General features: G+C 50.1%; 1 protein-coding gene across 5 annotated transcripts in view; it reads left to right on the forward strand.

The window, feature by feature from the left end:
- LOC117590860 (optomotor-blind protein) overlaps positions 1-22,708 on the forward strand; it is a 67,593-nt gene that overhangs the window by 38,686 nt on the left and 6,199 nt on the right. For all 5 annotated transcript variants that reach the window (XM_034283868.1, XM_034283870.1, XM_034283871.1 and 2 more), the window contains exons 4-5: positions 21,468-21,614; positions 21,696-21,772. In XM_034283868.1, the coding sequence (XP_034139759.1) occupies positions 21,468-21,614; positions 21,696-21,772 (224 nt within the window). The remainder of the gene's footprint in view (positions 1-21,467; positions 21,615-21,695; positions 21,773-22,708) is intronic.

Raw genomic sequence — 22,708 nt, forward strand, 5'->3', positions numbered from 1 at the left:
CTCGCTTCCTGGCGTGCTTGGTCTTGAAAAAATGGTTGTATGTCTCCCCTTTTTTTTTTCCTTTGTCTTTTTTATTTTTTTTTTTTGTGGGGGGTGTTTGGGGGGGGGGGGGGGGGGGGGGGGGGGGGGGAGATAATGGGCCTCTCGCCGTGTGGCGCAGTTTCTTCTTCGGTTCAGTGCTGCACAGTGCAACATACAGACACGATAAGGAGCAGAATTGAATGCGAATTAGATGATTATAATTGAAAGCAGAGAGAATACAAAATATGCATATAAAACGCCCAAAGGGATGTGCAAATAAATCTGTCAGGTCAGTCCTTGCAGGACTTCGATGTTAGTTGTCCAATTGAATTGTTGAATGGTAACAGAGTGTGCAGTGGGAATATATTTTGAAGTGTTCCATCGTTAAGACACACATGACACTCCATTTATTGGCTGTAAAGTTTGTGAACATTCAGACAGCTTCTGCCTGGGTCTCTGCGGTGAGGTTTTGCCGTCTTTCGTTTTTTTCTCTCTCTCTCTCTCTGTAAGTCACATATGGTAAAAGCTGTTACTGTTGTTGTTGTTGCCTGATGGATTATCGCTCTTAACAAGAAAAGCGCATGAAATGGCCCACCCCGCCCACTGGGACCGCCCACTCTTTTGTGCTTTTCATTTTCATTGCAGCAGCAGCAACAATGTGGCACATTGCACATGCAACTCAGGCAGCCAAGCGCCGCTCGTCATAATTATCCCAAAGAGAAAGAGAGAGAGAGACGGAGAAGAGGAAAAATATTAATGAATTATTTGGAAAAACAAACGCCAGGCCACGCAACGGGAGAGGTAGAGTGTGGAGTGAAGAGTGGGGGGCGAATAGAAAATTAGGCATTTAATTGTCTCGGCCATGGCGCTCTCTCTCTCTCTCTCTCTCTGCTTGTGTGTGTTGGCACTCTCCCTGAGATGGCTGAAATTGCAGCTGACAGGCGTCACGTTGGAAAACCAACAAAAATGTAACTACCAAACGATTGCGAGGTGGAGGTGGAGGAGGCACAGCTCATGCAACGCCTGCCACTGCCACTGGCACTGGCACTGGCCCCACTCCACTCTCCTGTCTAGATGTGGGCCCTGGCGCCAGTCGAAGTCGAAGGAGAGCCCACAAAATGGGCGCAACGTGGCCAACCACCAAAAACAAAACCGAAAGAAAACAAAAATAAAAGGCAGAACCCAAAAGAACCCAAAGAGCCAGTAGTCAGTCGATGAAGAATAAAAATTAGTATGCGTCTGCGTCGGCAACTTCATTTTTTCGATGATTTATTAAATGAAAAATGTTTAGTGCGAGACGAGGAGAGGGCGGAAGAGAGCGACTCTGGTGGAGGATCCTGTCGATGGAAAACATTTCTACACGCGTCTCATTATTAAATGAAATTATACTTTTTATTATAGATTATTAATAATTTGTGACACGTAGCCGCCGGATCCGAACGATCCATTGACCGACCATCATTCCAATGAAATCGACCAGTTAGTGGCGCGCCAGGCGCGTCCCCTGTTCCCCTGTTCCCCTGTCCCACCATCCCTTACATATTTGGGTGATTCCCGACGGGCACGAGAAGGAGTAGGAGAAGGTGGAGCCGCGGAGCCCAATTCCGAACCTGAGTCACGCAATCCTCGAAAATGTTTTCCTCGATGATGCGATCATTGCCAAAAATAAAATCAACGCCAAAAATCATTCACATTGAATCACAAATAATGACAAAAGTTTGTTTTTTCGGAGCTAAATGGATCGATCGATCGGTTGATCAAAGGAAGATCAATGAAGATCTTTCATACGAATCTCTGTAGTCTTTGTGCCCACTCTTCTCAGAGTTTTACAATGTAAGAGTTACAATCCATTTTTCCACCAGCGAATCTTAGCTATCAGCAGACATTAACCCCCTAGAAACATTTAACAAACATTTTGCCACTCGAATTGGTTCTTTTTTGTTTGTTGATTAGTTTCTTTGTTTTATTTTGGTTTTGCTTGTTTGTCAAAGACAGGGATAAGGATAATAATTGCACTGTTTGTCAAACAATTTCGACACGGGGCAGCGTCTCGACTGTGGGTCTTGGGGGTCTGGGGGCCTGTGGGCGCCGTAACCGACTGACCAGCCTAATGACTGCCTTCATTTATTGATGACGATTATAAAGCAATTTGTGCGAGTCAACAATATTCTGACCCACTGGATGCCGGTGCTGTCCAACGCTGCCCGGTGCACATAGCACAGAGCAGAGTGCACAGTGGCTTTAGGGGGGGTTGTGGGCGCTCGGGACACAGTGGGCGACTTCCAGTAATTAAGCGCGGGGCACCCAAAGTGGGTTAGCAATTAACCCTTGGGTCTGACTGGGGGTATGCTCTACTCCCCCCCTTCCGCTCTCCACACCATTTGCAATTTATTATTTATATAAATAATCTTTTATTTTCCTCTCTAGAATATTTTCTATTTTGATTTTAGCTTGTCGGCCGGGACGGTTGGCGGTGGAAATTGCATTCAGGGCGATGACAAATAGCAGTGTGAGCCGCAGCCAGGTGTGGGGTTGTGTTGTCGGCTTGACGGGTGCTGATTTAAACACCTTGTGGCACCCTGCACTGCCCAACCCCCCCTTGCTCGTTTTGATTACCTGGGCGCGTCTCGGGGGCGGGGACAGTACGTTTTGTGTGCGTTTTAAAACGCGCCAACGACTCGACGCAATGCGACGCGCCAGCGACTAATTATAGTCGCTCTCTTACTCTGTCTGGAGTCGGAGCAGGAGCAGGGGAGAGCAACGCCTTTTGAGTGGCGTGGCCCTCACTCTCTCGCCTCATTCACACATTTCCGCCATTGTGGCCCAGCCATTGCATTGCTCTCTCTCTCGCTCGCTTGCACGTTCGCTTATTTGCTCGTTCGCTCTCTTTCTGGCTTTCGATTTCGTTGTCGTTTGCGTTCGTTCGGTTCGCTATTTGTGTCTCCCTCTGACAAGCTTCATCAGCTGCTCTCAAGTGTCTTTTGTCAAGCGCGCGCGGCCATGCCTTTACTTCACTTCACTTCTTTTGCCCTTTCCTTCTCATTCCTCCATCAGCTTCCCCCTGCTCCTCCTTCTTCTTGCTACAGCTTCAGCTTCAGTTTTGTATATTTTGTTCTGCAGCCTTTTTTTCCTCTTTTGCTTTTGCAGTTGTCTTTGTCTTAATTTATTCTGCTCATTTGCTCGCACTGCAAGGCGAATACGAATGCAAATTGCAGCAAGCCGCTCTCTCTCTCGCTGGCTCGCAACTTGACACCAGCTCGAACCCCAACCCCAAATCCATCCCCAACTCTAACTCCAACTACAACTTGTTTGAGGGAATGTTCTCAGGGACACCACTCGACAAACACCCGAAAGCTTTGGCAGTGTCAACAATTGCCGGGAGACCCCACTCCTCACTCGTGCGCTCTTTCTCACTCTCTCTTACATGGCATAGCAATCTCCTTCTGGCCAAATGGCTTTATTGGCGGAGGCTCATTAGCCCTGTCGCTAAAATAAAAAAAAAACCCAACATTTCCGTTCCCCAAGTGGCCTGCCACATCCGACTCCCACAGCCTTCCAGCCTCCCAGCCACCCATCCAACCCCACCGTTTTGGCGGCTCAAGTGCGCTAATGTCTTTGGAGTGCTTCGCACTCTTCACCAACACACCCCGCTCCTCACTCCACCCCCTGGCAGTAATTATAAACGTATTATTATGCAGAGATTGAATGAGAGCAGAGTTCGTTCTCTCCTCACATCACAGCATCCTCTCCGGCTCTCCGCTCAGCTTCCAGTTACCAGTTACCAGTTATCAGCTCACAGCACCCAGAACCCAGTTCCATTCTGCACATTTTTTAATTGGATTTCTTAAGGCTGCACCTTGGCCTAATAGGATTGCCATTTGTGGCTCGGAGTGCGTTTTGCCATTTTCGATTTTCCGCGCCTCAAGTGGCCTTGCGACATCCGACTGGATGGATGGCTATGGCTATGGCTGTGGGTATGGGTATGGGTACGGAGATGGAGATGGGATATGGGATCCCCCGATTCAGTGGTGTTGGCAGGTGTTGGCAGCTCCGACGCTGGGCTGGGGGATTAGCCCGGCTGAGTCGAGTGTCGCTGTCGCTGTCGGTTTTGGTAGGGAGTTTTGGTGTGAAATTTGTCTGGGGACTTGCATTGGTATATAACAGGACTAGAACTGGCTGGATTGGGTGGGTAACACTTGTAGCAGGAACAGAGTGCAGAGAGAGCGGCTATGATTACCTCGAAAAACCTGAGAGAGTTAAGCTGAGAAAGTTCAGATTTCCAATCCGAAATTTCAGCTTCCATAATCGGTTAATCAGTTGCTCAGCTTGGCAATGGCTCCGTCATGCGCCCCTGTCCCCCTCTGCCCGCTGGCTCGCAGTTGACCTACGGCCAGAGTGCGTGTGTTCCAGTTTTGTCTCGCAGCCATTTACAAGCAATTTGTCAACCAGCTAACCGACAAACTCCAATCAAAATGAAGAGCTGATGTGTTGGTTGGTTTGTTGGTTGCTCATTTCCACTGCAGAGTCAAAGCTAGAGCTCGTTCGTGAGTTGTTAGCCCTACTCTGTGGCCTTTGGCTAAGAACTACTCAAAAACATATTAATCATGGCATCCTCAGCCACAGCCTCAGTCTGGCAGCAGACGCCAGACAGCTGAAGACCACGCACACGAAACGAAATCGTTTAATTGCCTCGAAGCCTCAGACTTGGATTTGGATTGGGCATTGGGCATTGGGGGGGATTGGAACTAGCGTCACTCTTCTCGAAGGCAGTGACTCAGTTAGAGCCAAATTATGGCGGCTAACCGGGTTATCCAGGATGCGGATAGACACACGAAAGATGCCATCAAAGAATCAACAAAATACCCTGGAAATATGAGTTGCTCCATGGGCAGGTTCAATATATTGGTGGATATTGGGTCTGTCTGTGTCAATGTCCAACTCGAACCTAAAGCACTCCCTTGGGCCTGTTAGGGTATGCGATCCGTTCTGCACTGATCTCTGGCGTGCTGTGCACAATTTTCGTATATCAATAACTACTTAGGAGCGAGCCCCTGGCTCCTACCTCCAACCGCCACCACAAGCCTCGAACATCGAACATCGAACCTCACGGATTTCGATGGTTTCTCCGCTTCCCGGTTGAAAAATCAACAATGCTAATATGTGTAGGCCGCCCGCAGGCACATCAAAATCTGTACCTGTATCTGCATTTGTATCTCTGTGTTTGTATCTCTGTATCTGTATCTGTGTTAACTACTAATTTCAGTTCCCACGAAGATTTGAAAATTAACATTTTGGCTTAGGCTTTTTTTAGGATTTTTCTTCGGGGGATTCGGGGGATTTGTTGTTTTTTTTGAGCCAAGAGTTTTTGTTTTTGGTTGTTGTTACAGTTCCTGCGGCCAAATTGCTGCCATCAACAGATCATCGCATATCCCAATCGAATCCACCTGCGTGTATTACCTGACCCACAGCCATAGCCACAGCCACACACTCGTCTGAGTCTGCGACTGAGACCCAATAATTTTGTAATTAATGATGTGAGAATGAGCTGCGGACAGTCTCAGTCTCAGAGGTCTACCCTCTTAACCTTCTTCTTGCTGGCTGTCGACAGTAGGGTGCCCCTGCCACAGACCTCCCTCCAGGCTGCTGCCGTGTTTGACTTTTTGTCATCATCATCAGCAGTGGCAGCAACAGCAGCAGTCCCTGCCTTAGCAGCATCAGCATCTGTGCCTCTTAGCCTCATCAGCATCATTAGAGCCAGATTATACACTCATCTTCTCTCTGTGTGTGCCCCTGTTTTGAGGCTTTGTCTCTCTGTCTTTCTGTCTCTCTGTCTGTCTTGAGTGTCGCCAAAGGCTTTAAGAGATTTTCTATTGTGATCTGTTGTGTGTGTGTGTGTTGCCTGCTGACTGCCTGCCTCTGCCTCTATTGATTAATTGACTCAAGTCGTGCCTTGTGCTTAATGCCCTGGCTACTTGGGCCAAACCATTTGCTGGGGGAATGCATGGATCCCCACACACCGCCAACCCCTTGCAATCACATCTACTGGAGGAGATCTATTCCCTCCCTTAGCAAACCTCCCTCGAACTCGTACTCGAACCCGACTCGATTTGTCTGCCATCTGGAGGCATCTTTTGCTGGAATAATCTTTCATTTCCCATTGTCTTTGGCACTTGGGGCACTGGGGTCTAACCCCCAAAAAGAAGCTGCTTTTTCTGGCACTCCCACTCCACCCTCCACACTCCCTTCCGTGTATGTCTCTCTGTCTATGTGTCATTTGGCCATTTGGCGGCCATTGGGGCGGTGGCCACCCGCTGCTCACGACAACTCCAGGGCCTGCTCTGATACGTGGCTGCTTGCCCAGCTCCCCAAACTTACAAATTCACTTACTCTGGCCCTCATTGTGGGAGCCTCTCAGTGCTGTCTCTGTGGTTGCTGCTGCTGCTGCTGCTGCTGCTACTTTCGGTGGTGGTGGCATTGGCGTTGACTTGACGATGGCTAAAAGTGTTGCACTGCTTGTAGTTTGTCGAGCCATTTGGCTGCCGTCTGCCGTCTGCCGTCTGCCGTCTGCTGTTTGTGGCTGGCAAAAGGTCAGCCCCCGGCGGGTTGTCAATGCCACGGGGCCGCCCACTGGCTTTGGCTTTGCCTTTCAAAGCTCAGAGAGGTGATCTGGCTCTGGCTCTGGCTCTGGCTCTAGAGCTGTTGTTGGCCAGGTTTTTGTCGTGCCCAGGAGAAGGCCCAGTAGAAGTGCACGGCAACATGTGTACTCCATCACATGGTTGCCACGACAACGTGAGTCAAGGCGCTGGCATTGGCTGGGTGCGGGGGGAGGACTAGGAGGAGGAACAGACAGTGTCTGCTGCTGCTTTTGCCTTTCTGTGGCCCTTTGATTTGGTTAACCGCCCCCGTGGCGGCTGGCTTCTTGTCGATTTCGATTTCTATCGATGAATTTCATTTGTGTTCTATTTACTGATAGCCATCTAAACAGCCCTGCTACCGACGCCACAGTTACAGGCAGGCAGAGCGGCAGATGGGCAGAGGGGCAGAGTGCGGCATTGCCTGCAACCGCAAAGTCAAAGACGTGGCCAAAGCCAATTTGTATGCCTGGCGCTGACTTAAGCTGACTCCCAGCTCTCCACAGCTCTCCAGCTCTGGCGACAAACAAATTTTATGCAGTTAGGACCGAAGCGGAGAGTGGGATGACGAGTGGGATGGGGAGGCGGGGGAGGGTGGGGGGTTCTCCCCATCAATATATGAAACCGGTAACCGGTATCCCGATTCTGTTGTTGCCTTCTTTTGCCTTCCTTTTGCTTGAATCGCGCACGAGTTTTCAGCAAAAATCGCTTATCTGGAGCTGCGCTGTGCACGGTGGACCGGTGGCGGGGGGACGACTTCGGCCTGGGGTTTGTTTCAAATATTTTATGGCAGGCCAGAAGCAGGCGACCACCGCGACCGACCGACCGAACGAGCGACCGAACGAGCCAGGCGACGACTGGCGTTAGTCGGCCCCTGTACGGGGCGACCTTCAGATCAGCCTCCATCCTCCACTTGGCGCCCCCCCCTGCCCACGCCTCTGTGCCTGCTGCTTGGGCAGCATATAAATGCAGCAGAAGCAGCGGGAGAGGGAGAGTGAAGAGGGGAAGAGGGAATCTGGAAGTTGGGGACGCTTATTATTTTGGCAGTTCAAATTTGTTTTCGACTGGACCTGGGATCCAAATCGAGTCGGGTCTGTGCTCGCTCTCGCTCTCGCTCTCTCCCTCTCTCTTACTCTTACTCACTCCTTCGCTCTCTCCCGCTCACTCGCTCTGCTGCTTCTGCAAGTCTCTCGTTCAATCGTCGTCGTCGTTGATTTCAAGTTAAGATTTGAATGTCGTCGCTCCTCCTCAACGGAGAAGACAATGCCAAGGCCCCACGACCATCCTGTGGCGCTCGTCTCAGCCCTGGACAAAAGCTCGTGCTCCCTCCCCGTCCCTCACTGCCCCCCTCCACTGCAGCTCCCATTCTCGCTTTGGCTGGACACTGGTCGCCGCTGCCGCTGCCGCTGCTGCTGCTGCTGCTGCTGGTGCTGGTGCTGGTGGCCTCATCCTTAGCCTCATCCTCGTCGCCGTCATCGTCTGGGGCTCTTTCATTTTATTTTATTTTATTTTATTTTCTTGGGGCTCTGTTTTTGTTGTGCTCTTTGGGTTTTGGGCTGGCGCCTGCGGTATGCCTTTGTCGTCGGTTGTCGTCGTCATCGTTGTCGTCGTCGCTGGTCGCTGGTCGCTGGTCGCTGGACGGCCTCTCGCCTCTCTCGCGACTGTATGAGAAATGATCGGACACGAGAAACAAAAGATTTGCAAATGTCTTTGGCTTTTTGGCTGCCGCTGCAGATGTGTCGCCACAGTGGTCCACACAGGGGCAGGCGGGGATAGGGAAAACTGAACTAGGAGCTTTGTGGGTTGGGGGGGGGGGGGGGGGGGAACGACAAGGCGACAGGTGACGCCAGTCGCCATCTATTTAAGCAGCCCCCAAGCCCCAAGCCCAAAAGCCAATTACATACGAAATACAAGGCCTGACAACGAATGCTGCTGCTGTTGCTGTTGCTGTTGCTGCAACAACGACAACGACACACATTCATCTTGGGGCAAAGACGTCGTTGGGCAGTGCGACGCGACGGCGACGGCGACGGCGGCAACAGAGGCGCCGGTTAAGCCGCCGGTCCTGTAACAAGCTTTTTCGGAGGCACACAGCAACGTGCACACGCCCCCGCCCCCCGACAGCTGCTCCTGCTGCCTTTTTTGCATGAAATGCGTTCGTTTCAATGCCAATTGTGAGGGCCCCTGTGCCCCCGTTCCTGCTGCTGCTTCAGCTGGAGATGTTGCAACTTGTGCTGGCTGCTGGCTGCTGGCTGCTGGCTGTTGGCTGCCTGCTGCTGCTCTTGTTGTGCGTGCGCTGGCCGCGTCTGTCGCCAACTTGTTAATTAGGCACAAACGAACCGACAGGCAGACACCGCTAGAGAGCGACACAGAGAAAGGGGGGAATGAGGTATAGGGCATGGGGCATGGGGCATGGGGCATGGAGAGCATGTGCAGCGACAAGGTCGTTCTCGCTGCTTTCACGGCTTTCGCTGCGGCAAGCAATTAACTTCAATCTCTCTCTCTCTCTTTCCCCCTCACTCGAGCTCCCTTCTGGCATCACGGAACAGGAATGGATTTTGGAGCCAACACCTGGGCCAATGCCATCCGCCAGTGAGTGGCCACCCCAGAGGGTGGCGCCGCCATTCGCCATTCGCCTGTCTGCCTGACTTTCCCCCAGCGGTGGGGCCCCACATTGGGCGCCTTATCAGCGGTGCCTCAGTCCCCCAGTCGTGGACCACCGGACGAGAGAGTTTCTCTGTGTGTGCGTGTCTGTGTGTGTGTGGCCAGCGATGCAAAAACGCAACGTGGCACTTAAGGTGGCTACCGCTGGCAGCTTGCTACGCAGCTTGCCACTACTGCCACTGCTACTGGCACATGGAGGCCCATTCCCCATTATTCTTTATCATTAAACGCATAAATGTGAATCTGCAGCAGCCAGGAACAGCCAGCAGCCAGCCAGCCAGCCTTGTGTGGATATTTATGGGACGTAAATTTTTATGTCCTGCCTGGGATCGATTCGGATTCTCGATATGTTGGTGGCAGTTGTAGATACTTGGCAATAGGNATTTCCCACCGAAACGCGTCGCTAGCAGCGCCATCTCGTAGCCATCGGGTGGACTCTTTGACGTCCTCGTTGCTCGTCTACGTTTTCGGTTTCGGTTTCGGTTTCGTTCTCGTCATCCTCTCATCGGTATCGTCATCGTCATCGTCATCGTCACATGAATCTGCCATTTTATTGCCAACTTCACTTTGGCGGCAATGTTATTAACGCACGTTTTTATTGCCTTTCATGAGGATTGCTCTCTTCCCTCTTCCCTCTGCTGCCCCCACAGTTCTCTTCTCTGCAACGCATTTCAAAATTAATGCTCCCTCTGTCTGTGTCTCATTTTGTGTGTTTTTTGTGTGTTGTTGTGTTTTGTCGCTTGAATTTTGTTATTTTGTTCAGTTTCGAAACTCATTTGCATACTTTTCATAGATGGCCTAGCTGGCCTAGCTGGCCTGCTGACAGATCACGGAAATTGCGGGCAGACCACCGTACGAGACGACCTACTCTGCTGCCTTATAAGTTCAACGTTTCCACTGAGACTGCCACTGCCACAGGGTGAGTGGAGTTGGAGGCGATTTCCGTTGCAACACAACTGATTCTGATTAGCTGCCAAATTGGTGCGAGGAAACCAATATCAATGAACGACGACCGTTTCCTCAATCAACAAAACGACTGAGCATGGAAATGGGAAGGGGTAGGCGGAGGCGGAGGCGGAGCAGTGTAGAATTAACATAATTTAACACTTAATTGTGATCAGTGCGGAGACAGCCAGAGAGAGAGAGAGAGGGAGAAAGCGAGAGAGAGAGAGAGAGAGAGAGAGCAAGCAGCAAAGAAAATAAACTCAAAATTATTTCTAATTTTATTTGTTGGGCAGCTGGAAGGATCCTCTTGCCTTCAAAGTCAGGCAGATCTCTTTCTAGCCTCCTTTCTCTCCCTCTCTCTGTGTCTCTCTGCCTGCAGTGATTCCACTTTACTCCGCTCTCCCGCTGCACTCCACTCTCTATTCGGCTTAAGCGTTTCATGCATTTGTTTTCGGGGTCTGCTAATTAATTTTTATAACCCGCTCATCATCGCTACGCTTCGGCCTCATCCTCACCCTCACCCTCACCCTCACCTTCACTTGTGTGAAGGCTTGGCTTCCTTTCATTTCTGTTAATTAAGCAAAGAACTTAAATAGCTGGACGGAACCAGGCCTCTCTTCTCGACTAGCACTAGTCTACGCTAGTGTGTGGCCATAAAACAGAGTCTGGTCTGGTCTGGTCTTCACTCGACTGCCTGCCTGCACAGCGTGTGGCAAATAGAGACTCTGCCGCTGACTTTTTGTGTCTGCCCACACAGAGAAGGAGAGAGAGAGAGAGAGAGAGAGAGAGACTTACAGTCTTTGCTCTGACCCATTATCAGACTCATTTCCATATTCACTTCCATTCTGGAATCGACTTCAGCTACAGCCTCCCGCCCGCCACATTCCCCATTATATTTCATTCATTAAAACACCCAAAAACGAATAGAAAATATTTGAATATCAAAACAACGTGACGATTTGTCGGACTCCCTGACTCCCTGACTCCCTAACTGATGTGTGTGTTGATGTGTCTCTCCGAGGGCTCAGCCCTGGGTCTGTCTGTAATTAAGTTATAAAGAAATTTGAATACTTCGCTGGGTCTCTGGCTCGGTGGCTATTCCTTCAAGTGCCCTCCACTGATAAGATAGCGGCTGTCATCAAAGCAGCCCATGGATCAGTGGATCAGTGGATCAGTGGATCAAACAGATCAACGATCCCTCAGCCACTCTCCAGTCTCCAGCCTCAAACCAGTTGCCTTTGGCAACTTTGGCCCCCGAAATTGGTTGGTGAAAATGTGTTTCTGTGCTGCGAAATGAAGAACCAAAGTGACACTGATTGTGGCTACATATAAAAGTATCTCATTAGCTCTTGGCTGTGGCCATTAATTGCCTAGATATCTGGGCTATTCCGGACCCACGTATGGGGGAGCTACTGTTTGGCCAGCTAATCCCCAGCTCCACCTCCACCTCCAGCTCCAGCTCCCCTGGTCCCCTGATCAGCGTGGCTTTCACTGGCCACAGCCTAGCCTCACTCTTATTTTCATTAACATAAAATGTTTTGTGTTGATTTTTATATACAGTAAATTATCGGCAATTTATGCGCCGGCAGGGGCGGTCTGGTCCGACCCGGTCTGGGGTCGCGTCGCGTCTCCAAAACAGCTTCAGATATTCACTCTCTGAGTGTGTGTTCAGCAACCTGAACCTTTCACATTTATACAGGGAGGAGAGCCTCTCCTCTCCTGCTCTCTTTCTCTCGGGGGCCATTTGCTTGGCGTCGGCGGCTTCCATTCATAAAAACGCGCTGCTAACATTGCGTATGCTTAATTTATCGACACTTAATGTCAATGATGCGAGTCGGTCCGCACTTCAATTAAAGTCGAGTCGCTCCAACATCCAGCATTCCCCTACTTCTGCCTTCTGCCTTCTGCCTGTCCCCTCTCCCATGAGAAGCCAAGCCGAGCCGCGAGTGTGTCTGCATTATGCTTAACACTTGTCGAACAGTAGCTCGGTAGTGCCTGTTGCCTGTTGCTTGGTGCCTGGTTCCAGGTCGCACCAGCTCACAACTCTTTTGCATGCGTGCAAATAAATTTGTCTTTTAGTAATTGCCGAGTGTTGGCTGCAGGCAGGGAGGACGAAGAGCAGCAGAGAGTGTCAGCAGGAGCAGAAATCGCAGGGCTTGAGATCGGACAGGGATTGCTGGACCATTAACGGCCTCAACTTTTGGGCTGAACTTCATTAAGCTCTGGCTCGGGCAGGGAGCAGCCAAATGCCGCAGTTAGAAGATACAAATGGCAAAGGCTGCAGGATGAAGGGAGACTCGGAGAAGCAGAAGTGACTGAAAAACTCTGAGAGCAAATTCACAACTAAAACGGGCTGCAGAAAGGAACAAGCAAAAGTAGGAGTAGATCAAACAGCGATCACAGAAAGCCAAAAAGGAGACCAGGGAACCCAAGTAGCACGAAGGGAGGAGACAACAGCATGAAATTGGCTTAGGCAACACCATCGTCACTTCACCTCACCATCGGCAAAGAGTCGAGGAGAGAAAACATCTCGGAAGTGGTGTGGAGTGGTGTGGAGTGGACAATCGCTTAATGGCTCGCCTGAAAACATGAAAAAATACTCAAGTGTTATCGATTAATGTCCAAGTCTAGCAGCTACCGAACGAGCGGCTGAAACTGAACCCAAAAACCCAAAGCCAGAGCTCACAGATCCAGAGAGCGAACCTGAAGACCCGAAGCCAGGGCCAGACCCAGTAAGGCTGCTCAGCCAAAACTCAGTGGCTAAATGGACGACAACAACGTCAACGACAACGACAACGACGACGACGACGACGACGAAGTTGTTGGTTCTTTATTATGATTATTCGCCTTTTTAATAAAGAAGAACAAAAGGCGCCGACAAATATGGCAAAACGACAAAAGCAACAGCAACAGCAGCGGCAAAAAGTGCGGGCAGTGGCAGTGGCAGGGAGGTACAAACAGAAACTGAGGCATAGGCAGAGGAAGAGGCAGAAACACAGGAGAGGCAGTGGCCAAAGTTGATTGCGGCATTTGGATGGTGCTAATGTCATCGAGCGTTGAACACCTTTATCAGTGTTGCATTGAAATGCACACACGCATGCGCGGCTGCCAGTTTGCCAGTTGCACGTTGCTCCTCGCATGTTGCATGCAACGCAGCAGAACAGAGAAAACAGAACAGTGCGGTGCGGTGCCATGGTGCCACGGTGCCACTCTGCCACCGCTGTTGCTTATCGCAACAAATAGTCAACGCGAAATCAACCAAGAGCCACTCTTTGGTGCCGCTGCTACTGGTGGTGCTCAGTGGTGGGTCGCCATTCAATTTATTAGCTGCAATAAAACGCAAATCATCGAGCCACAGTCACATTCGCAGTCGTAGTCGTAGTCGCAGTCGCAGTCGCAGTTATAGCCACAGTTATAGCCAGTCACAGCCCCTCCTCTAGGCCCGATCGGGCATCGGCGGCGGCGGCGGCGGCGGCATTGGCAAAGTGTTGAAATCATTTGAAATATTTGTCATTCGTTGATAGACCAAAGACAGAGAGTCGGAGTGCCGACTGCCGAGTGCGGGATAGCGTGGATATAGCAGGCACAGGGGAGGGGAAGAGAGGGAACAGGCAGTAGCTATCAACCACTAGCCAGCTCGCCCCTGGATCATCCTCCTCGTTTATCGTATCTATGGGAGCTGTGGCTCTGGCTCTGGCTCTGCCTCTACCTCTGACTGTAGCTGTAGCTGTTTCTGTGAGCCATATCCCGGACTGGGCTCATTTATAAGCGACGGACATCGGCGGCGGACTTCAGATGCTTTTCGACCAGCGGCAAATTTATGGCCTTCGCCGACAGCTGCCTCGTGGAGTGTGGGAAGCGGTGAGCGGGGAGCGGCTAACAGGGAACGGGGAGTGCGCGAGGAAGTTGCAGTTTGTGTTGAGATGGTGCCGCCCATGTGGGTGGCAAATACAAAACGATTATTAATGATTGCCATGTGCATCGATTATAAATCGATAAATGTCGTTGGTGGGGCCTTGGCATAGCGTCTGTCTTTAGCCAACAAATTGATGACTGACTTTCTGTGTGTTTTTTGTATTCATTTGTTTATTCCTTCTAATTATCTTGCTTTAATAATACTACAGTCTTACACTAGTGGGTATAATTATAATGAGGGCCGTATTTGCTAGTGGGAGTGCAAAGCACTCGAAGGCTCCTACTCCGTCTCCTGCTTACGCCTCCTCTCCAACACTCTCAGCGTTCGCATAACGCTCGAGGCGCACTCTGCGGCCGCTTCCCATGCCCTTGGCCCTTGACCCCAAGGTCTCGGGGGAGATCCTGGCGCCTACTACTGCCTCCATGCGGTGACGCTCTTGGTCAAAGTCCTCCGTCTCGTGGCCAAAGCGCTTGAGATAGCTGCGAAAGCAGCCATGACCACTAAGCGCTTGGGTAAGGTAAAAATCTACCTGGCCGTGCTTCCTCTCGATCCAGGCTTGCAGCTTCGGTATGAGGGAATAAGTCCAGCGCCCTTTAGGTCAACTGTCCCACTGGGTCTGCCATCTGCTGATGCTGTTCCTCCTTGCGGTAGCCTTCAGCTCGGCTCTCGCGCCTCGCTTCCGCCCTGCGCGGCTGTATGGATCTCAGATCTCTCCCTTATTAGCCCCCTGAGTGGGACTTGCCCCGCGACGACCAGCGCTGCTTCGTCCGACACAGTCCGGAACGAGCACGCTATCCTTAGGGCACACAGCCTGTACGTCGCCTCCACACCTCGCATGTAGGTCTTCACCTGAGCGGCTTTCGCCCACGCGGGCGCCGCGTACAGGATCTGCGACGTCACAACACTCGTCAGGAGCTTCCGCGTTCCCTGCTTCGGGCCTCTGGTGTTGAGAAGCATTCGCGAGAGCCCTCCTGCGGTTCCGCTGGCCTTCCTCTGCACGTACTCCAAGTGCTCCTTGAAGGAGAGGCGAGTGTCGATGAGCACCCCGAGGTACTTGGTTGCCCTCTGCGAGCGTATCGTGGTGCCACCGAGCTGCACACTTGCTGTCTCTACAGCTTTCCGGCTCGATATGAGCACCACCTCAGTCTTCTGCGCTGCCAGGTCCAATCCGGCGACCGTAAGCCACGACTCCACGGCTCGGACGGCCGCGCTGGCGAGCTCCTCCACTGCGGCGAGGTGCTTGGCCACCACCACTATGGCGACGTCATCCGCAAACCCCGTGAGGTGTGTGGCTTATACAAATCGATGAATTATTCTAATTTAATCGATGCAATGCAGATCGTTGATCCGTTTATTTCTGGATTTATGCAACGATTTTCGATTTCTTCGTCACTAAAGTGTGTGAAACTTGATCCCTATCTATTTATCTATCGATAAATCAACCATCGAGCAAAATCGATAGCAACGCTGAAGAGGGCAGGAGGAGGCACATTTGATCAGTGGGCTGCATCGAAAGGCGGCCACAGAGTGAGATACTCGTGATCCCAGCACGAGCATTCCCCCCTGCCACCCAGCACCTGAGCGAGGGCGGGGGACGGGCACAATCAATTTGCATGCAACAAACAACAAACATCAAAAAGAAACCACAGACACGGGAGAGACAGGCAAAGGCATCATTAGGTTGCATTGAATATCGAATGTTGAATGCTGAATGTTGAATTCTGAATGCTGAATGCTGAATGCCGAATGCCTTTGGCCCCGTTTGCCTCGCAGCTGCTTCTGTTTCGGCCCGCTTCTGCCTGCTTCTGGCTCAAACGCCGCCCATTTTGTTAAGCAAATTTGCAATTGGCTACAAGGGGTACACAGAACAGCAACAACAGAACGCAGATGAAGATGAAGTGGGCTGGCTGCCTGGCTGGGATTGGATTGTATTCGAGTGGCCTACCGATCGACAACAACTCTTTTTCCAGTCTGTTTCAGCCTGGCTGTGCATCTCAATCGGTTGCTACCGCCGCCACCATGGCGTTCGCGGTTCTGTTCGTATTGTCATTAAAATGTAAATCCATTTAATTAACATTTTCTACAACAATTCCAACTTCTGTTGCCTCAGTCGACGACCGACCACCAGCAGATAAGACCCCAAAAAGAATTGTTGTAAATTGTAAATAAATTTTGAGTTTATTTACATGCAACGGGGAATTCGATTCGATTCGTTTCGGACTCGAACTCAAACTCGAACTCGAACACGGACTGGCTGCAGTTCGATGCAGCGTGAGAGTTTTGACATGTTCGTTGTTCGTAGAAGCGTTTGCTGCTGTCCCCGCTGTGACTCTTGGGTGGCGTGATTTTGTTTTCGCTTCTCTTTCTCTTTCTCTTTTAGTTTTTGGCGGGGGGAATTAAAATTATGCATAATTTACAGATTAATATAAGAGGTATAGGTAGAGAGAGAGAGAGAGAGAGAGAGAGAGAAAGAGAGAGTCCAGCATGGTGGGCCACGTCTGGGACTCAAATCGAACTTTGTGACTACCTGATCTCTGCCTGATCCACTGACTGGCTGGCTTAATTGAGACATGTTTCGCCTTAAGACGGAGCCACCACACCACACCATGTCTCGTGTTGATATTTATGGTATATTCCCAATCGCTCAATATGCATATCGATGGAGTGTATGCGAGAGGCAGCGTCTTAATATAGCTTAATAAAGCTAGCACAAAAGCCCAAGCTTAGTCTTTGTCTTGGTGTGAGTCATCTATGGAGACGGCGGCGGTGGCGGCGTTTCAATTATGCCCATAATTGGTCAACAGGTAGCCGAAAATGGTAGCCTTACCACGAAACTCAGACCGATGATGCATAATTGAGTCACATTGAGGAAGAGGCGAAGACAGAGTCAGAGACAGAGGCATTGGCAGACACCCGAGATCTCAGCTGATCTTAGATAATCCCAGATGATCCCCGCACTGATCGATGCTGATTGCTGCTCGGCAGCGCCTTAGAACCTTTCTTGCTTTGCCACAGAACACAACTGAACATAAATATAGAATGAATCTGGCACAAACAAGCGCAATCAAACGCGATCAATTCATTCAACAATCAAAGGCGATCCATGTCAACAATCAAACAATCTTTGGCCAACCATCCATCCGTTTATCCAACGATTAGATTCAACCCAAAGCCAAAGCAAACACTCTGTTGATCTGATCACTTTTGTGGCAATTTCAATGTGGCATCGATCTTCTTCACACGATTACACACAGATGGCGAGAGAGAGAGAGAGAGAGAGAGAGAGAGAAATCTACTTAATGTTAATTAAAAGCCAACTTGTTATGCCATCAACAACATTCGGCAAATTGGCGAATCGGTGATCGGTGATCGGTGAATGGTCCTCCTAGTCTCTGGCATTCACTCACTATGATCCGTTGCGCCTCTCCGCTGAACTTTGGCTCTGCAGATCGTTGCATCGATGGATCGTCGATCACCGTTAACTCGAGTCCACTCCGTGGCGGTTGTTACATGCCAAATCGAATCAAAGTGTGGAGTGATCATTCAATTAACCCAGCACGCCAGCAGGCAGGCAGGCAGGCAGGCAGGCAGGCAGTCAGGCAGACCCAGCACTTGGCACTTGGCACTTGGCACTCCACTGCCGGCAACACTTCAGCAACATCCCGGTAACACCCCGGCAACAACCTGACGACAGCAATCATACCAGACCAGACACACAAGGCTGTGTATGGTGGCGAACAAGGCGAACACGGGTAGTCAGCTCCAGCAGCAACAGCAGCAGTGCCATCATCAGTTAAATGATGTGATAATATGCCAACAATGAGTGTGCAACAACAGTCAGTGGCATCAGCAGCAGCAGCAACAGCAACAGCAGCAGCACCGAGACAGCAATCTCAGCAGCAGCAGCAGCAATTTTACCTTTTAGCAATCAACACGCAAAAGCCAAAAACAAACGTGTTGCACTGAACAGGGAGACAGGAAGAGACAGGGAGAGACAGGGAGAGAGAGAGCTGAAAATCTCAAGCTGGGTGCAGATGCAACTTGAAGTAGCAACACGTAGCAACAGCAACAACGAACAAACAACAACCGTGCCAGAGGCTGGCTGCTTTGGGCTGGGGGTAAAAATTGTCGCACCATTTTTGGTATTGACCGCCGGCGGCTCAATCAGTTGTCACCCGGGGCGATATATAGAGTGATTAACTGCTCCACGGATTGGATTGTACTCGTACTTTGTCAATAAGCAGAGAGAGGAGAGAGACAGAGAGAGAGAGAGAGAGAGAGTGGAGCAATCACCAAAGCCAAAGATGCTGCACCATGGAGTGGCTGTTGTCGCTCATCGTAACGTGACGTGACGATGTTTGCTGCACTCCAGTTACGTGCCGCAATGTCTTGGCTAGGGCAATCATATGTGCATACATACACACATACATACATACAAATCCAAGCAATATTTGATGCATAATTGCGTTTGGTTTGCGTTGCTTTGCTTTGCTTTGCTTTGGTTTTATTCGCCAGTCAATTCAATCAGCCACGTCAATCAGGGGACAGGCCAGACATCAATCTGATGGATGTCTGTTGCGTTGTGTGTGTAATCGCACTTCACGTCTAATTAGACTTGTTTATTCCCATTTGGAAAACATAAATGAAAAAAGCAGTCACAGCATTGCATGGCAGCATGCTTATATTTTTATGGCTATCTTCACGGTTATTTTCATTTAAATCGCAATTCAAACTCGACGACAAAACTCAACTCAATTCAACTCGCCTCGCCTCGCCTCGCCTCGCCTCGCCTCAACGACAAAATGACATTTTAAATAACAATTTTGCGCTTTGTGCAATGTGCCAGAGCAGAGGAGGAGAAAGAGGATGCATTGGGGGGTTTGGGGCGAATGAAAAATTAACGTAATAATGCAAATTGTTTTATCAATAAATTCTAGACACACAAACACATACACATGCACATGCACATGCAGCACAGACAGACAGTTCAGGCGTAATTATGATTGTTGCTGTTGAGCAAAATGAATTTATGTGTCAATAAATTTCAAGCAAATTAGCAAATTACGTTTTAAGTAGAGGACGCGTTTGCAACGCGTTTTGCCAGCGATTTATGGACTGCGACGCAGCAACGGCTGCTCGAAAGCTCGGGTTCGATTTGGTTCGCTGCGACTGCTCTCGGCTCGGTTCGATTTGGTTCGCCTCGTCTCGCAGTGGGCGAGCAGCATGGAAAACCAAATAGCTTGGGCTTCAAACATGCTTATACAACAGCCAACAATTTAAAAGTATTTATTTTGTGGCTGTGAAAATATCAAAAATTATTCCTCAAAAAATGTGTGATTTATGTATGAAGAAAAAAAGTTTGCCGGGAATCGAACATACGAAATATGAATTTTTTCAATCTTAATTCGTAAAATTGCCCACTGTGCGGCTGTGTGTTTGATTGATGAGCGCCGCGCGGATCGGCCGGCCATAAAGTGTTTTTTTTGTTGTGCATTTAAAAGGCAATCCTCAGAAAGGCGAAGAGAGGGAGTACGGCTCGACATGGTGGTGGGGGAAAGGGGAGCTTTTGGGGAGGGTTGAAGAAATAAGCGTTTAGTTCAAAATGGCGGGCAATTAATCAGTTGTTGTTTGCTCCTTTTCGGACTTGGTTTCGGACACGTGAAGTGTTCGACTGAGTGCGCTGTATTCATATTAATGAGTGCCGCGCAGCGTTGAATGCGAATGGCTGGAGTGACTGACTGGAGTGCGCTGAACGAGGGGCTAGCAGATGATTGCATAAATTCCAACAAAGTAAGAAGTGCGTTACAGGCCGAGTTCAAATTTCATACAAACAAATGACATCATGCGCAGAGAAGGTGATTTGCTCGGCAATCCTGATTGAATCCATTTTGGACTCACATTTTCATTTGGCCATACATATCGAGCATCTCGTGGAACGTAGCATTCGGCTGGCTAGCCGTCAATCCATCCCCAAATGAATGCTTTTCACAGCACTCACATTAGTCACACCTTGCGCTTGGCCCTCGCCATTGGTGGTCGCTGCAAGAGGCGTGCGAATAGGTCGGGCACTCGGATACGGACACTCAGATACTCGTACCAGATACCAGATACCAGATACCAGCTACCACAGCCCAGAGGCAGTAGGCAGGAGGAGACCTACCGCCGCACAAGACACACGTTCACGTTTCACGTTCGTTCTATGAGATACATATTGTGGGTTGGTTGGGTTTGCTCTTTACTTTGCTTTTGCCCTGCTTTGGTTATTGCTTCATTCCGTTTCATTCGCTCCTTCGCTAACTCTCTCTCTCTCTCTCTCTCTCTCTCTCTCTCTCTGTTCTCTTGCTCTCTCGTTCATTGTTTCGTTGATGTTCTCCTCTTGTCGAAACGAAAGTCAGCAAGTTGTTGTTGTTGTCTGTAGTTCTTTTTTTGTTGTTTCTTTTCTGAAATTACACGAACAAAATGGCGTCCGGGGGCTGCTTGTGGGGTCCACACGCAGCGTTATTGTCAGCAGCAACAAACTGGCTGAAGATTGGAATTGGAGTCTCGAGTCTCTCTGTCCGGGTCTAGGCCTGTTTGTCGCTTAATCGAAGTCGAGCCGCGACGAGTTATGGTAATTAAAAAGGTGTTCCTTTTGCAACAGTCGCCACAATCCGAACCGAACCGAACTAAAGCGAAGCGAATGGAAATGCCTTGGATTCCGTGCAGGGGGGGGCTTGGGCTTGGGCTTGGGCCTTTCGAAGGTTGCAGGAAAGCCTCTGCTCAGCGCTTGCTTGGGGGGTCTCTGCGACTGACTAAGGCAGACAAATTCATATTTTATGACACAACTTTGTATTGGTAGCAGCACTCTCCCTGTTGCCTTCTGTCCTCTGTCAACGTTCCATTGTCCCCAGCTGGAGTTCTGCCCCAGCTCCAGCTCCAGCTCCAGCTCCAGCTCCTTCTTGTGCTCCTCTGGTGGGTGGTCGCTGCCGCTGCCTTATGTTGCAACCGTCAGCAATGTCGTTGCATTTTTGGGCCTGGACTCGGACCGCGGAACTCCGACGTAGGCTAGGCCGTTTGCCAATCCACGGATCTCTGCCAATGTCTGTGCTCCTCCTCCTCCCCCTCCTCTCTCTTTGTGTGTGTGTGTGTGTCAAGTTAGAGATATTTTTCAGGGTTTCATCGTTCGTTTTGGGTTTGTTGGTTCGTCTTTTTTTTGTTCTTTGGTTGGTTGAACTGGCCACAGTGGCAGGACAAAGCTTACTAATCCCACATCCTCCGCTCTGTCTCTTCTCTTCCGCACTCTCCCACAGACCATACTGAACTCGATGCACAAGTATCAGCCGCGTTTCCATCTGGTGCGCGCCAACGACATACTGAAGCTGCCGTACTCCACATTTCGCACGTACGTGTTCAAGGAGACCGAGTTCATAGCCGTAACTGCATATCAAAACGAGAAGGTGAGTGATTGAAGCCCTTAGTGCCCCCCGTCATACATTTGATCCGATCTAAACTAATTTCGTGTTTCCCTTTCTCGGCAGATAACTCAACTGAAAATCGACAACAATCCCTTTGCGAAGGGCTTTCGTGATACTGGCGCTGGCAAAAGGGAAAAGAAGTAAGTATCACAGGAGTACGAAAGGGGTGGGGGGGGGAGGTAGGGGGAAGACGAACCCACTCAGAGGGGTTGACTGTGTGGAGATCGAAGGGAGAACGTCCTCAGAGATGTTGCATCGACTCAGGGTAGAGAGCTGAACTTCATTGGGTAGCATCAGCCGATAATAATGGATAGTCCCAATCACAGAAGGATGTTTATTCCCTTACCATCAGGGATACTTTCAAGGGTCATGGCATAGCAAGCAGTTCCAGTGCCTCTTCCAGGCGGTTGTGGTTGTCCCCGTTCGAAAGGGAAATAACGAAAGTTTCCCTCTTCCCAGCGAACATTATTCAAAAGCAAACTAATCAGCACTCGCAACGGGAATGTGGAAGGGGAGAGCCTCTACCCTGGGTAAATCGTTTGCCCTTTTGTGGCTGTCGGACAATCGGCAACTTTTGCTGCTCGGGACTCGAGAGGACTCGACTAATTTGTCTCTGCACAGAGAGAGATGGAGAGAGGAGCGGCAGTCCCATCCAGTCATTCATCGCTGTAGCTCTTCTGCTTCAATCTCTTTATCTGCATCTGCGTTTCTCTGCATCTCTGTGTATCCATTCCTATTGCAGCTCTATGTCTGTTTTTGGGGCTTGATTAACACAAAAACAAAACGAAGCGGAATGGCAGGCAGAGGCAGGGAGACGACATTAATGTTTGTCAAATCTATGCGGAACTAATTAGCCTGCAGATTGTCAAATTGCAAGTCATACAAAAGCTGCCACTCCAGGGGGTGCAGTGTGCTGTGTGCTATGCTGCCGGAACGATGTTGTTCCTGTTTAATGATGCCCCTGGCTTTTGGGCAGTCCGTCCTCCATCCTCCATCCTCCATCCTACTCCATCCGATAATGTCGATGACTGGCACCTCACAGCAGCAGCAGCAGCAGCAGCAGCAGCAGATCGAAC

This window comes from Drosophila guanche, unplaced genomic scaffold (assembly GCF_900245975.1).
Source record: "Drosophila guanche unplaced genomic scaffold, DGUA_6, whole genome shotgun sequence".
In the NCBI taxonomy this organism is placed as follows: domain Eukaryota; kingdom Metazoa; phylum Arthropoda; class Insecta; order Diptera; family Drosophilidae; genus Drosophila; species Drosophila guanche.